Source organism: Prosopis cineraria, unplaced genomic scaffold (assembly GCF_029017545.1).
Source record: "Prosopis cineraria cultivar Desert tree isolate PC_DT_omini unplaced genomic scaffold, ASM2901754v1 PC10, whole genome shotgun sequence".
Lineage (NCBI taxonomy): Eukaryota > Viridiplantae > Streptophyta > Magnoliopsida > Fabales > Fabaceae > Prosopis > Prosopis cineraria.
Window position 1 is genome coordinate 5,182,785 of NW_026555341.1, and position 16,445 is coordinate 5,199,229.

A 16,445-nucleotide genomic window follows, 5' to 3' on the forward strand; every position below is an offset into this window, starting at 1 on the left:
GTATACAAAAAAAGTTATAAATAATTCTAAATTCAACTATGAGTTATTTACATCTCTAAACTTTAAAATTTTTTCATTCTATTACCCTGGAGTTTTGTTCATTTATTTTTCTATGGGACCATGATTAAATTTTTTAATACTTTCCTTCTCTCCTTCCTTTCTCTCTCCTCCCCTACTCTCCCCCTCTCTCACTCTCTGATTTCTCCACCCCTTCCTTCCTTCACTCTCTTCTGCCCAGCTTCATCGTCATGCATGTCCACAATGCGTCATCATCTCTCCTCGCACTCTCATTTCCACCACGATAAGGCTGTGCTTCAAGCTCAAGGTTGTCAATCTGTGTAAAATATGGCCGCCATGCCCACCACATGTTGCACGCGGATGGAAGTTTTTTGCACCCCTAAACTATTTACTATTTATATAAGGAAACTACATGTACGCGAATGGAAGAGAGAGAGGAAATGAAGGAGAGAGAGGGAATGGAGAAACCTGTATCAAGTCCGACAAGGATGAGGGAGATGGCACGCATTTCCTCTCTCCTCCACTCCTCATTGAACCAGTTCTCTCTCTCTCTCTCTCTCGCATTCGCGATCACACTCCCTGTTCATGCACACACACTCTATGCATGGGGTGGCAATGGAGATGCTAGTGGCGAGGTGCATGAGGTTCGAGAAGGCGAATACAGCCACAAGGGAGAGAGAGGGAGAGGAAGGGGGGAGAGACGAAGAGTGTGAGAAACGTAGTGCATGCGTGTATGTTCAACCTGACCAAGGAAGCTAGCGACAGTGCAAGCGAGCGTGCATGGATTCAACCCGACCAAGGAGGCATCCATGCTCATCCTGTCCAGCCCATCCACAGCAGTCGCCAGAGCTGTCATGGCATTGGTGAGGATGAGGACCAGAGAGAGGAGGGAGAGGACGAGAAGAGGGGGAGAGAGAGAGGAGAGAGAGGAAGACGGGGAGTGAGATACGAGAAGGCCAAGAGGGAGGGAATGATGGAATGGATTGCAGAGAGAGGGAGAGGGAGAGAGGAGAGGTAAGGAGAATTTTAAAAAATAATGTGGGACCCACAAATAATATTTTACAATAAAAAAGATGAAAAAATTCATACGTAAACCCCCTAACAGAAAAAATAAACGGATAAAACTAAGGATAACAGAACAAAAAAATTTAAAATTAAAGGATATAAATAATTTATAGTTGAGTTTAAAATTATTTGTAAGCCTTTGAATGTATTTCAAAGATATTTTCGACCCTTAATTCAATAATATGTCTATTGAATAAATACATAAATAAATAATAGGGGTTTGTGCACTTTCCATTTGTGATGGAATTAACATATGAATGAAACCTCTTTGTTTGGATCATTGGTGCATTGATGAGAGTTCTGCTCATGCAGTATCTGAAGGCGGGGACCCGAGTCAGCATAATTAAGGCACTCTGATTCGAAGGTTTTATGCCTTAACGACCAAGAGCAAGTTAATTTTCATTGGTTCAAAACATCACGATTGTGACACAATCGACATTTGTTCAAACGCTGAGGAGAAATGAAATAGGACACATACTTGATGTGAGCTTACAAAAAGAAAATTATCATCGTCTATCTTTTCCCTCGTGCAACCTAACGTGCCATTGTTAGACCCAAACAAAAGGAAACAAGACTTTAATCCGAAGAAATAAAACATGAAGAATAGGTAGATAGATACATATAACACATGGATACGTACGTTACAATCCATTAGATTCTGTGTCATTTCTCAAGTTAATCTGTGCAGACTGCCAATAAAAAAAAAAACAAAAAACCCCCCATGGCGGTCTCATCCCGTACACCAAAAGATAGATAACCCATTAACTCCTCATATATATATATATATATATATAGAGAGAGAGAGAGTATATTTCAATAAAATATTCATCGCATTGAAATTTTATCACAAGTCAATTCGAAGCTAAGGAAGCATAACCATTAACCTCTGAATAATCAATACAGCCTTTTTTTGCCAGAACAATACAACCATATCTATTTTAAAAGTACCAATAAGAATCACTCAAGAATTATCTGATCAAATTCTAGCAATGCATCCACAACAACACGTACGAGATCAATATCACTCACACAAAAACTTCACCAATAGTCTGTGCAGACTCCCGTCAAATATCAAATATTAATTGACGAAGTGTACACACACCAGTTTCGCTAATACAACAAGTCAACAATAAATGGAATCAAGTAACCAATATGACACAGATCAAAGATAGATCTATCATGACCCCAACGGATCAGATATATAATGTTTATATATCTTTGTTAGACTACAATTTCATGAGAGAAAGAAGTAGAGGGGGGACAAAATGTTCACATTCGCTGCTAACCCGACTGAAGAGTTCGATCAAATATTTTTCAGGATTTTTTTTTCCTTGTTTTATATATTATACGTGCGTACCATCAAGCTAAGCTGGAATATAATATTAAAAAAAAAACAAAGGGAGGAAAACTTGGGCTAAGGTAGATTAATTGGATAATATATAACAAAAAGAAAATTTAATCTTATTATTCAACCTAGAGTTTTGATTCTGAATGTGATTAAGAACAATTATATATTTGATAAAGAACAAGAAGGTTGAATAAAAGCGAAAATGAGAAAAATATAGCACCCTTTCTCTAAACAGTAATAGGCTTTAAAAGTAAGAAACTAAGAATTGAGATGGTAGTAATAATTAACTTTATTTTATCAAATCAATATATCAATAATCAATACCTTGTGTAAAAATAAAATAATTTTATACTGTTATATTTTACTAATGTTTCTTATGCAGGAGGGATTTGAATACACTACAGGTGCATTACATGGGATTTTACCACTTTTTTTAAATAGTATAAACTATGACCATATTGAGATTTAAATACCCCAAATCCGCCCCATATTTGGATTCTAAAATATGCCTCATTTGAGCATGCAGGAATCTTGTGTAGAATATTTAAACTCTCAAATCATGTTAGCAGCTATAATGATCAAATATAAAATTGATCTACCATTTTGGATTGACATGTCAAAATGACCTATTAGATTTTTTCTTCATGCAGATGAGCCAATCCCTATTTCATAATCAAATTAAAATAAGTGACTTGAACCGGATTAAATTTTATATGTAAAAACCCTTCTCTTGGTAAAGTGTGTAGATTTTTATCTTAGGATTAACTATATTATGTTCTCTTTGGCTACATATATCAGGCTCCCAATCTTTGAATCAAACTAAGTCTGCCGGTTTGTGGATCTTCGTAGGGGAAAATGCCGCAGAAATACATGTTATGCAATTTGGTATTGTAATTAATGATAAATAGATAACTTTGGATATGTAGATAGATACCTACCCGCAGAGTTCTAAATGCTAGGAGTGTGATGCATTTAACTATTCAAATCCAATCCTGAGATCCAAGGGAAAGAAAAGTTGGAAAAACTATTTCACTTTCTATACCTAAGGCCTGCATTATAATCTATAAATACCTCTGGTCACATCACATCTTTGCTTCCTTCAACTACATCACATGTGCTCTTCCATCTAACTTGGTTTGCTGTTGTTAATTTGAGGCAATGAAACTTAATTGTAAATACCACGTAGGCCTTATTTGTGTGATGCTGCTCGTATCTGCATTATGTACCTCCCAAGGCTTTACATCCTCCAGAGCTACCATTTATGGGATCCCAGGATCAGAATGCCGCTATATAAACCCAAGTACGTGACCCTACGTACCCCTCTCCACATATCACATTGTTTGATTCCTTAAAAAAATTATTTTTTGTGCAAGCACATGGTCGAGGCTTGTTAAAAACACTTCAAAATGTTTGATTAACAAAAAAGAAGAAAAAGTCAATACAGTTTAGAATGAAAAGAGTTGTTGCCTGGTTGTAACATGTTTTATAGTAAGAATTGAGATCATAGTTAATGACTCAAACCAAAAAACCAAATCAGAGGGATTGTAGTTGCCCTGTTTTGACAAATTTGATCAAAAAGAGAATAGAGATATTGCTATATCATTGCTCATGGATTGTAAGATTAAATAAATGTTATGATGAAACAAAACTAATTGCGCAAATATAAAACCATTTCCGAATCCAAGGATGCGTATGTGCTGGCAAGTGAGTGCCAACGTTGATTACTTGTCCTTTTGCTGCACCTATACATTTTCATGATGCCTCTAATCCCTCGGTCAAGTTTGCCGGTTTGTGGATCTTCATTCTTCCTGCAACAACAATGTCCAGTGGCAACAAGTTAGGTAATCTGGCATTGTATTCGTAAATAGATGACTTGACCTCGTCGATATCCATATAAAATTGTACCCCCAACTTGCTAGGGTCTACTAGTGCCCTCCATTATTCCTCTACAGGGCACTTCATTATTCCAATCCAATCCGGAGCTCCAAATGTGGAAGAAAAGTTAGATGCATCTCATCGTCTATAAGGCACGAGGCCTCCTCTGTCATCTATAAAAACCACTCTATCCTCTGCTTTCTAACCAGTGAACCCATTCCAGGGTCCAAGCCTAATTACCTCATCTATAGTTTCTTTCTTGCATTGAACTCTGGTGCGTACGAACTTGAGGCATTTAGAAATGGAACTTCATTCTAAATACCAAGCCGTTCTTGTTTGTGTGATGCTGCTCTTCCCTGTGCTGTGCATCTCTCAAGACTTCACAACCTCCAGAGCTACCTACTATGGTAGTCCTGATAGCTATGGAAATCCAAGTACGTGAAACTCGTTGCATTTTTTGCATTCAAATCAAACCCATAGCTATATATATATACACATATATGATTTCTGACAGAATGATAAATATGTGATTAGGGGGAGCTTGTGGGTATGGCGAATATGGAAGGACTGTGAATGATGGGAGCGTAGCAGGCGTATCTGGACTTTGGAAGAAAGGCTCTGGATGTGGTGCTTGCTACCGAGTATGTCTCTTAACACAAAAACGACGCCCTGTTTTCAAGATATTATAACTCAATCCGATTTTAGTTGCTTACGTGCTAAAAGCCTAAAATAAAGGATAACTATGATTTGGAGGTTCAACATGGTGTGATATAAAATAATAATTGTACGGAATGATTGGGGTTCAGGTAAGGTGTAGGGATGCACAATACTGCGATGAATACGGATCGCTGGTAGTGGCAACAGACTACGGTGAAGGAGACAGAACTGACTTCGTGATGAGTCCACGCGGTTACTCGAGATTAGGACGAAATCCAGAATCATCGGCGGAACTGTTCAAATACGGCGTCGTAGCGGTGGAATACACGAGGGTCACCTGCACATTTGCTGGCGCCAACCCGCTCATCAGAATCCACGAGTCCAGCAAATACCCAGACTACCTTGCTCTCGTCGTTCTCTACATGCCCGGCCAATTCGATATCGTCTCCATGGAGATATATCAGGTTTGAAATTTCAACCGAGTGATCTTGTTTTCCTCTTTGGGGGGTAATTGCTGCAAGTATCAAACGAAATGATGACGACGCAGGTTGACCGAAATGAATGGAGGACGATGAGGAGAGCGTTTGGAGCGGTGTTTGACATAATTGACGCACCACATCAAGCAATTATCGTGAGGCTGCAGCTCGTTGGGACGGCAGGGCGCTACTGGGCAGAGTCCAAGAGGGCTATTCCAAGTGATTGGAAGATTGGAGCTTCTTATGACACCCAACTAAACATAGATTAATTCCTGGAAGGCTCAAGAATGCAAGCTATTAGTGCTTTGTTCGCTGGAATACAATTGCAGGGATTCCTGAGAGAGAAGTAATATTAATATAATGAATAAAGAAACCTGTTGGTCCCAATGTGCTAATGGAAGATGATCACTATCCTTTTCTTTTCTTTTGTTTGTTCCTCGCCTAGCTAATTGGCTGCAGGTGCAAGAGGGACAATAGAAATACTGTAGTACTTTAAAGGGTCCTTGATGGAAAGCCTTGAAACAACCAAGATCAAGTTTCCATTGGCTCGTCCTAACAATTCTGACATCGATACTTAGACAGACAGGAAAAAATACAACTCAACTCATAACGTTAGTTAGCACTAGTTTTGGTAGCAACCAATCGTGTAGTGGCTTCTCCCGGGTTGTCTTATTCACTTAAGAAATTAACTGATAAAAGACAGGGTAACCTAATGATGTCTCTCTGTCATGTAATTTTAAGAACGCTGGCCACAGATGTTTGACAGACAATCCAACCCCTTAAATCTAGGATAACAAATCCAAATACACACAATAGTTAGGTGTAAATGTAACGTCAAATGAAATATATGACAAATGTCTCGTGTCCCAATATAAAAAATCATCAACAAATATTATTATTCAATAATAATAAAATAAAAAAATTACCTCTATCTTTCTCTTCCCTCATGCAGCAAAATGTACCATAGTAGGTATCATAAAGACCCAGATAGAAATAAAAGGAAACAACTAACAGACTTGAAACGGAAGAAATACTGAAATAACAGTTGAAGAATAGTTTGAGGCCAAATAGACAACGACGTGACAATCAACATTATCATATCATGGTCATTGTAAGCGACTAAGTCTCATTTCTCGAGTTGATCTGTCGGCGTGTTACCAGAAATGAAAGAGGCAATGAAGAGCATCCAGAATCTCCAGACTTCATAGTCTGTATGCACAACTTCTCTTATTAAATTTCGAACACTTTCTTGAAGAAATTCACCAAAGCAGCAAGCCAACTTGTAACAAGGATTTAAGTCATTCTGTTTAACCTAAGAAAAGACACAATAAGTGGGTGAACAAGGTCGGTGCAGGCTGCCATCAAATAAACCCAAGGCAGTCTCATCCATCCAGTGCACCAAATGATAGACAACCCTAATAACTCTAATTTTCTATCAAATAACTCTTTAGAATTTAAACAAACTCTTGCAAACAGGTGGCATTATCGAGGGACTGATATAGGTACTCCAAGAATGTTGCCTCCCTCCCCAGAGAGATGTTGCACGGAAATTAGGGGTAGTTTGGGAATTAATCTAAGGAGTAACAGGGAATTAGTATTAAGAGCAGTTAGGCCGTTTTGTCTATGCATCTATTTTAAACAGGTGAGGATGTGCTGTATTTTGGTGTGAATGAATTAAGTATCCTGTGATTCGGTTTATTGTTACCATGCATTAAATGGTATCACAACTTGGTTGAATACCTGGCAAGAGAGGTTCTTGTAAGAGAGATTCTTACAAGAGAGTTAGAGCTTCAGGAGAAGCTTAACAATCCACGCAATGGTGGAAGGAATTCCACACACACTTGACCACAATGTGGGGGGTGGAGGAGGAAATTGGCCTTGGCGAGAATCTAGAGCTCACCCCTACAGATGACAAGATGAAGAGTGAGGACGAGCCAGAACTTACTGAGGAGAAAGATGAGCAAGACAACAACAATAACGAAGCATAAACAGACAAAACAGAAGGTGCATGTCAAGACAACAGAGAACCAAATCACATAATTCATTCACACCTAAATACAGCATATCCTCCCCCATTTTATAATTTAAGTATAGACAAAATACCCAAGCTGTCTGTCCTTAATACTAATTCCATAATTACTCGTAAGATTAATTCCCAAACTACCCCTAGTTCCCATGTAACAGGAGAAAGGAAAAGCATGTCCCTCCCCTAATTCCTTCTCTGTTTATTGTTGTACAAACCTTAAGCAACATTCAACCAAAAAACATGCATGCCCAGAACAAGTCTCCAACAGATTGAGACTAGATGGAAAAGCAATTGTTTCAATACATATGCAGTGCTGTAGCTAATATATGTGGAGTAAATCCTAGTTAAAATTTCAGTACTCTGATGGATGCCACCTACCACCTTTCTAAAGGAGCAAGAGTCATCAATGAAAAGGCAACGACTAAACAAGCCAAACACCATCAGAAAGAAAATAATCATAATCATTGTTCATGACTAAGATTCGATGAGAAAAAAGAAATTACCCTGTGCAAGCCTCAATACATCCTACCAGTACACTCTGCGGAACCACAAAAGCAAGCCTTCCTCTTTATATTGCCATCAGAATCATAAACTTGATCTATCATGTAATTATAATCATAACACAACTCTTGCAGAGGAGGAATATTTTCAGCAGCAAAAAGCATAATATGAGGTATTCTCTTGTCATCATGATCATAAAGAACATTTTGAGCATAAAGATTAGGGGAGCAACTATGGTTGATAAATCTCCCAACATTGCCATACTGGGCAGCATCAATGGTGAAGCCACTATTTTCCACAATTTCACAAGAACTTGACTGTGCCTCAGGTATTAGGCTTGAAAGTCCATCCCAAAGAGTATTGTTGATGAGATTCCCGATATCAAACAGATATTCATCATTACCAGTTCTTTGTTCTGCTTCCTTCTCTTCAAGAAGCTCTCCTATATATTCACAGATAAAACTTCCTGAAGGGATGGAATTTAGCGATCTCACACCCCACCCTCTTGTCTTGGTTTTAAAAATTTCGAGTTGAAATTTTATGCCATGTTGGCTGACTCTGTTATGACATGTTGAAGGACACTTGCAAGAAGCACTACACTCATAAACAAGAGGCTTTGCTTCTACAATGGCCCCATTATGATTGTATGGGATCTCTCCCCCATTTTTGACCGCACAAGAACATTTGTCAGAGTCAGAGCATTCATTTGTACAACTACATCCCTCTGGAGGAATGGGATTGCACCAATTAGGGTATATCATTCTAGTTGTGTATTCAAATGGTGGGGGTTTCTCATCATCTATCGTGTTCACAACACATATTGGAATTGACTCCTTCCCATTAGAAATGTCCTCAACACATAGACCCCCCCTTTTTTTGAATTTTTTGCATTCTTTCACTTCTTTCCAAGCAAGTTCTGGTTGACCTGGGATTCTTCGCATCCGAAACCTATAAACCAACTTACCATGTGGCCCCATATCCTGCCAATATGCCTCAACTTCATATAGCCCATCATAAACATATCTCCTACATTTTCCATCTGTTGATACACAGCCACGTATTACCCTGACAGGATTCTTTTCTGTGACACTGTTCTTCAAAGCAAGATTGCCCCTCTTAAGCTTCTGATCTTCAGGTTCTTTACCATTCTTTGACATACTTCCCCCCTGCCCGGTATAAGTCAAGACATCTGAACTGCCCAACTCATCAGCATAGCCTTTAGATGAAACCACACTAGTTGCAAGGATCTTACCATTATGCACTACAGAATCTATGCCTCCCTGAGACTGGCGATGAAGACCGATCATATTAAGCTCCACCCAGTACTGAAATTCATCACCAACTTCAACCCCAGGGACAGGTCCCAAGATTGGCTTCCCCGTGTTAACATATTTCCCTTTCTCCTTAAGGATCTGAGATGCTATTGTATCAATCCTCCTATGAGCGTTCCCTTTGTTTTTTGAATGTGCTTCATCCTCCTGTAATAGCTTTCTAGTAACTGCTTGGAAAAGGCGCAATGTCTCCCTCACTTTATTTCGAGTCACATTTGAGTCTCTGTCATTACCACTCAGATTTCCATGACCAAAAGGAGGAACATAAACATCAAAACCTTGGGATCTTGGGACAACACTTGTCTCTTCAATATTTTTATCTGAGTCAAGAGTATCTTTATTCTCCCAAACTACTAGTTGACCCATACCTTCAGCAGCACGACTTCCTTTTTTCTTTATTACAGGCTTCTTCCCAAGACAATTTGGTGAGTCTTTAGACTTGGCAGCAACCTTAGACCTATCAAACCGTGCAAAAAAATCAGTTTTCTTTCGCTTTCCTCCAATTTTACCACCCAACATACCAGATTTGGAAGAACCTAGATTATTCCTCCAAGGACATGTCGATTCAGACATCAAGCCTAGGACAACCATCCTGCTAGATGGAGCTTGCAATTCATTGAAATCTCGTTTTGGCTTATGATGGCAAGAAGATGTATCAAGAGGCTCTGCCACAAGGCTTTGGGCTCCTGAATAAACTACTATCTCCTTTCCTAGTGTTTCCTCAAGCTGTATAGCATCTCTACTTTCTTCTTCAACTACAGTTGGGGTACTTGTTAATACTTGATTGTGATTGCTATCATCAGGAAGTGCAACGTGCTTATCTCCTGAATCTTCTGGTAGCAATTTCATGTCAGAAGATGCTCCAAGTTCATCTAACTTATTCACTCTCCACATAAAATTCCCTTCAAAATCACCTTGTACTATATTCACTAGATTGCAAGCATCTCCACATTCAACGTTCTTTTCCTTTTCTTTCACATTAGAGGCGACAACCTTTTTCACTTCCTTGTCATCTACAACCAAGTCCAGTTGACCCTTGATTTTTTTATCTTGAGAAGAGATCTCCTCTAAACACCCATCCTTACCAAGGCGTGGAGCATTTCGTCCACATAAAGGAGGAAAGTCTCTAGTGGCTGAAACTTTTCTTTGGGGAAAATGCCTTCTTGTTACACTCTTACCCAAACAATCAATAGAATCAGCCAAGCTTACATTTGGTGACAAGAATTTACTATTTAATAGAACCACCTCACCTACCAAAGAAGAAGGGCCATTTTTATGCAAGTCTTTTGACGTTTTAGAAGAATCACATTTTACCCCTTCTGCAGTTCCTAATTCCAAGTCTTCCAAACCAACCAACCCCATTTTTACAGTTTCATCATTCGTCAAAGGAGGCTCATCCACAATTTTTGATGAGACCATTGACATTTCCTTCTTCCGACTATAGACATTGGATTGTCGGAGAGTCTGAGTAGGAAACATAGCATGTTGGGACTCATCCTCAAGCTTGGAAGTTCTAGCTAATCCATCCTTTAAATCTTCACCACTCTTATCCTCATCTACTATACCTTCATCAACACCAAAGTTAGTAGTATTTACATTTGGTGTTAAATCAATTCTAGGCACAAACCGTCCACAACCTTCAGGAAAATCCCGAATGGCAGACACTTTTCGACGCTTAAAATTGAGCTGGGTAAGAACAATGCAATGCCCATTTTCCATTGATGGTTTCCCAAATCTTTCATCGTTATTGCTGTTATTGGTTGATGTAACCATGGTTAATGACTTTGAATGCAGCATATTCTCCATAACCCCCATCACCAATTGAAAAGCATAAGAACCGATGCACACTACTGAAGCTTTGACAACCAATATTCTTATCTGTATGAAAATCGAACCATTCAACAGCAAAGTAAAAATTACAGACTTGATATATCATCAAAAATTAGAAGAATTAGGAGCACTTTGATATATGGGTATAAGTCTAGGGTGTTACATTCATACATTGCGAAAAGACAATCGATAGAACCTCATTTGTGAAAAGTACAATCAAAATAAAAATATTACAAGCCCCATGACAAAACATTCATCATTTACGCACAAAAAGGAAAATTATACCCCTAAGGGGGAAAGGAAACATATACACCGATACTTTTGGGCAGCCAAAACACCTTTCACAAAACCAAACTTTGCAGAGAAATGGTGCAACACATAACAAGGTAATATAAAAATCACAAGAATTTAAAACTTAATCAAATAGAAGGGTCACCTAATAACCATGAATTCAACCCCTAAACCTAATGGCCAATATAAATTGGTGAGTTCGGCGAAAAAACAGCTACATTGAAGCATGGTTATTGAGGCCAAGCCACCCTGAATTTTAATCGAGTGAGCTATCAATATCCGGGTTCTCACTTCAAAGACAGAATACAGAGGAAAGATGAGTTACCTAGAAACAAACGCAAGTACTTAAATAACAACAACAAAACACTAGTTTTCACCAAAATAAGAAATATTCTAGGAAAATTACAAATAGGTCCCATATAAGGAACTTATACATAAATAAGCCCCACAAATTTACTAAAATACAAGCAAGTCCTTTGGGACCCAATTGTAATTTAATTTCACTATAAAAAGACCACCCTGCCCTTAAGAATAAAAAGAGAAGTTGGACGCTAAAACCATACACTTTCCTTTCTTCTCCCCATGCCCTAAATGCTAAATCACGTCTTCATGAAGAACAATAGAAGCCATAAACTTGATTGCTAATCTTAGTGCCCTCTCACATCTTTGGTGAAGAACCACAAAAGCTTTGCCTCCACACCCATCAAGGCTGTCATCTCTTGAACCCAAAAAGAACCATCCTTTAGGAACATGACAGAGAATAGTGCACAAGAAGAATGATGAAACCACCTAACCATGATGAAGCATTATTTTGCCACAATCTCCTAGCTTGAGATGAGTTGAATGCTACTTGTTTGGTTGCTGATAAAGTTACCAATTGCTGAATGCTTTCTCATGTTTCTCACCTTTTTGTCTATGAATTCTGTTGACAATTTTCCTCATATCTGATATCGAATTATAAAAGCAATCAATGTTGTTCCTATAATTATGGATTGGCCTGGATTTTGCATGGTGAGTAAGTTATTGCATGAATTGAACCTTTCTTGTTGATAACAACGAATTCCTCGTTGGGTCGGTGATAAGATTTTGTTTTTTGGTGGGTTTTGATGACAAAAAATAACTGAATTGATTGACATCTACTTGTTTGACATTTACTAAATTGAGATGATTAACAAGTGATTATGGGGTATTTACAAGTAATCTGCTAGTGATTTACACTTGGTTTGGCTTAAATGTTTGTCATGTTTGAAGGACACATATTTGCATTGTGAAAATAGCACACCCTCATTAAGTGCAATGTGATTTTGAAGTTAGAAGTTTGTGGTAGTTGTTTCTCTGAACAAGTTATAGGTGCTCTTCTATGATTTTGTACTGAACCTCATGTCATTTATAATTTGTTCATTTGTATTTTAGATTGAAGTCTGATTGTGTTAGCAATATATGTAGTTATAGGTAATACTAATTACAAGTACATCTATAATTTAAAAGTTATCTTCTGTATTTTACATGTTATATTGTTTGATCTGAATACTTGATCAACATAGGCAAAAACAACTTGAATTCTACAAGTAAAACTGATTACAAGTGTTTATCTCTAATTTACAAGTATAAATTTGTGATTTACAAGTCGTCTTCTATTCTTTACTTGTGACACAATTTGATTTAAACGTACAGTACTCTATTGTTTACAATTAAGTCTCACAAATTTACAACTGGAATTTCCTAATTTGAAGTATCTACAAATAATTTGTTGATGACTTACAACTATTTTGGTTTAAATGTCAATTATGCTGACTGTGTGTTTTTGCAAATCAACATAGGGTGCAATGAATCAATTGTGCATTGATATGGCATGGGACTTGGTCTATGACTCGAACAACATATAAAGGGAAGATGTAATGGGCTTTCTTGAAACATGACAAGCCAAAGAGAAAGAGGGATAAGAAAGCGTTTGACACTTGCTCTGGTGGCTTTGTTGTTATTAATGTGTACTGGCCTCAATTTGGGGTTTGTTATGCATTAATTGTGGGAATTTTATTATGCATTAAAAAATGTTTTCTATTTTTTGTCATTTACTACTATAACTTCAGAATTGACAGCTAGATTTCCATTATTCACAACTCTATCTTAGTTATTTCTAATTGGAGTTAAAGTTGAATGTGTTCATGCTCATTGGGCAAAGAACCACTCATGATCTTTTGTGGTTATTAACAAGTGGTCATCTTAGATTTACAAGTTAAAATTCTCAATTTACATATGTAAATTCATTATTTACAACTAGCATGGTGTGTTTAATGGGATGAATGTTCATGACTTTTTTTGGTCATTAACAAATGGTCATCTTGAATTTACAAATGAGAATTCATGATTTACACATGAAAATTTATTATTTACAACTGGTGTGGCAGGTGTAAATGGGGTGAATGTTATGATGTCTTCGACCTTTTTTGGTCATTAAAAACTAGTCATCTAGGTAACTCATGATGGAGAAACACCAGAATCAAAGACCAAGCTTCTAATTTATTCTCAAAGGAACACAAAGTACCTACCAACTTGAAATTACAGCAATTCCAACTTACTGGAAACTACAATATTGAATGACCCAGGTTCTAAAACAATCTTTAATTTCAATATGTATGTAGCCTATTAAAAACCAAGTTTAGGATCATCCTATAATCACCCTGAAAATTTGAGAACAAAGACATAGCCCATTAAAATGCTTTTGGGGAGTTCACTCCAGTAGATATATTTCTTCCTGACAAAAACTAAACATGGTGAAGAAGATAAGCGCTTGATCAAAGATAAAATAAAGAGGAGATGTTAATAAGAATTTTAAGGGGCTCAATAAAGTCAAATTGATTAAATATGGATTAAGGGGCCCAATAAGAATTTTAACCAGTAATGAAACTGTCCATGTATTCTGCAGGGAATACTTCCTCGCCGTTTCCTTCTCCTTCTAATCTTATTTTGTAGCAGAAAAACACTGAAGATGGGGAATCAGATACATAGAATTGTGTTCAAGAAATTAAAGATTCTATGGATGATAGAAAGCTTTATATATATATAAAGAGACAAGAATCTGATTTCAAAATCAATGGAATCATGCAAAGACATTAGAGAGGAGCCTGCAGATGGATGGAAGGGGTGGTTGCGATCGAAAGAATGAAGAAGGCTAACTTACCGTGGATGGAGGCCGAAACGCTGAAGACGACAGAGGAAGATGAGAGCAGTAGAGCCTCCTTTCCCTGGTTCTTCTTTCTCAATCGCTCTAGTTCAGGTTTAGGTGCCGTCGCCCCACTCTCTTCGTCGCCAATAGTTCTTGCTCTAGCAAGGTTCGAGTTCAGGTTCGCGGGTTAACCATATGACAAGGCTAGTGCTCCAGCAACGATGCACCAGAAGGTTAGGGTTGAGTCTGACATCGAGAGAATTGTTTTAGGAATTCCTTTTTGGACAAATTGATGAAAAGGAAATAAGGAATGGTTAAAAGAGAAATTGTGCTCAAAAATGCCCCTCCATTTAAATATATAAAATTAAAAAAAATATAGTTTATTCAAACATACACCCCAAATTAAAAGTATTGTATCTCAAATCAAAAGCCTTACGTTCAAGTCAAAAATCTTGTATCTCAACCAAAAGCCTTACATTCAAGCAAAAATGAATTATCTACTTTAGATGAGCGAATTATCTAATTTTTTTGCTTTTTGGGTATGTATCTTTTTTGTTTACCAAATATATGAGTGATCGAAGCCTTTTGAGCAAAATAATTTATTACATCAAATTCTGGTATGGTAGTATCAATAGAAGTATAGCTCATCCTGACCTGTGAGCGATCTTAGAAAAAGGTCTTTTACACTTCGGTGATGACATAAGGTTTGACGAGCATTCTCAGGTGGTGGAATAATACAAGGCTTGTGGCTTGGGATGCAAGGCTTTTAATTTGGGTATAAAAAATCTTTCACGGGTGAAAGACTTCTGGCCTCGGGTGCAATGCGTGTGGCCTAGCCTAAGGTGCAAAGCTTGTAGCCTAGGATATAAAGCTCATGGTTTGAGGTGCATGTGTTGAACATGCAGTCTTTTTTTTTTTTCAATTTCATTTGTTTAAATTAAGGGACATTTTAGTCATTTGATCATATTTTTTAATAAATAAAATATTTAATTTAGTCCTTAAATTCAACTTGATCTTTAGACACAATTCATCTTTTAAGTAGTTCATTTTCACCAATTTTTCCTTCCATTTTTTTTTTGTCAAAGGTAATTTGAAGATTTTAGGCAACAGATTTATGTTGTTTAAAATAAAAAAATTATTTGTTAATGTTTTTTAGATAACATTTTAGAGAACAAAAAAATTAAATATTATTTTAAAGAATAGAAAGAAAAAAACATCTTTTAAATATTTTAAAATTATTGTTCTAAAGAATAAAGGAAAATAAAAAATATATGTTTTGATCTTTTTATTTTCAAAACAAATTCTATAAAACATCAATTCTCATGATAATAAAATAAAAATAATTTCAAACAAGTCTTTTTGTTAAAGGTGCTTTTGTCTGTACATACCTACTAGATTTTACTATTAGTGCAATATAGATCATTCATTAAAAGTTATTAAAATTGATAATAATTCCATATTCAATGTTGCCATATAACACAATATGCTTTTCAAACTATGCTTCAAACTCTCTCTGGATTTGTCCAAGTTAAATGTATTTATCATACTTTTCAATGAATGACAAATTTCATCATGTAACACCATATCATACAAATTCATTAACTAAATAATCATCCAACATCTTCTACACTGAAATTAAGAGTACAACATGGATTGTCTTTTCTTTTCTTTTCTTATGTTGGACAATATGACATAGATTGTCTTGATTATCAAGTAAATTTCTAAACAACTCTCTATAAACAACATTGATAGCAGTAATAACTTCTTTCCCTTCATTGTGAGGCAACAATATCTTCAATTCATCTACTATCCTCACTCAAGATAAAGCAACATATAATTGGCCATATGTGAAGACTAGTTT

At 36.9% G+C, this 16,445-nt stretch overlaps 2 protein-coding genes across 8 annotated transcripts; one reads left to right on the forward strand and one right to left on the reverse strand.

The window, feature by feature from the left end:
* Positions 1–4,005: 4,005 nt before the first annotated feature.
* Positions 4,006–14,849, reverse strand: LOC129284405 (histone-lysine N-methyltransferase, H3 lysine-9 specific SUVH6-like). 7 transcript variants are annotated; one of them, XR_008586862.1, is made up of 4 exons: positions 14,600–14,849; positions 7,969–11,175; positions 7,180–7,341; positions 4,006–4,239 (listed from the first exon to the last, which is right to left on the reverse strand). XR_008586862.1 is itself a non-coding variant. In XM_054919879.1 (3 exons), the coding sequence occupies exon 2, from the start codon at positions 11,110–11,112 to the stop codon at positions 7,981–7,983; it is 3,132 nt and encodes a 1,043-aa protein (XP_054775854.1). In that variant the 5' UTR covers positions 11,113–11,175; positions 14,600–14,849; the 3' UTR covers positions 4,006–4,239; positions 7,969–7,980. The 7 variants fall into 7 exon arrangements, 4 of the variants coding, with proteins under 4 accessions (XP_054775854.1, XP_054775853.1, XP_054775851.1 ...); XR_008586861.1 differs by lacking the exon at positions 4,006–4,239 and adding an exon at positions 6,286–6,742; XR_008586860.1 differs by lacking the exon at positions 4,006–4,239 and adding an exon at positions 6,286–6,751.
* Positions 4,606–5,863, forward strand: LOC129284406 (expansin-like B1). The gene is made up of 4 exons (XM_054919880.1): positions 4,606–4,740; positions 4,841–4,947; positions 5,113–5,427; positions 5,511–5,863. The coding sequence occupies exons 1-4, from the start codon at positions 4,608–4,610 to the stop codon at positions 5,706–5,708; spliced, it is 753 nt and encodes a 250-aa protein (XP_054775855.1). The 5' UTR covers positions 4,606–4,607; the 3' UTR covers positions 5,709–5,863.
* Positions 14,850–16,445: the final 1,596 nt, after the last annotated feature.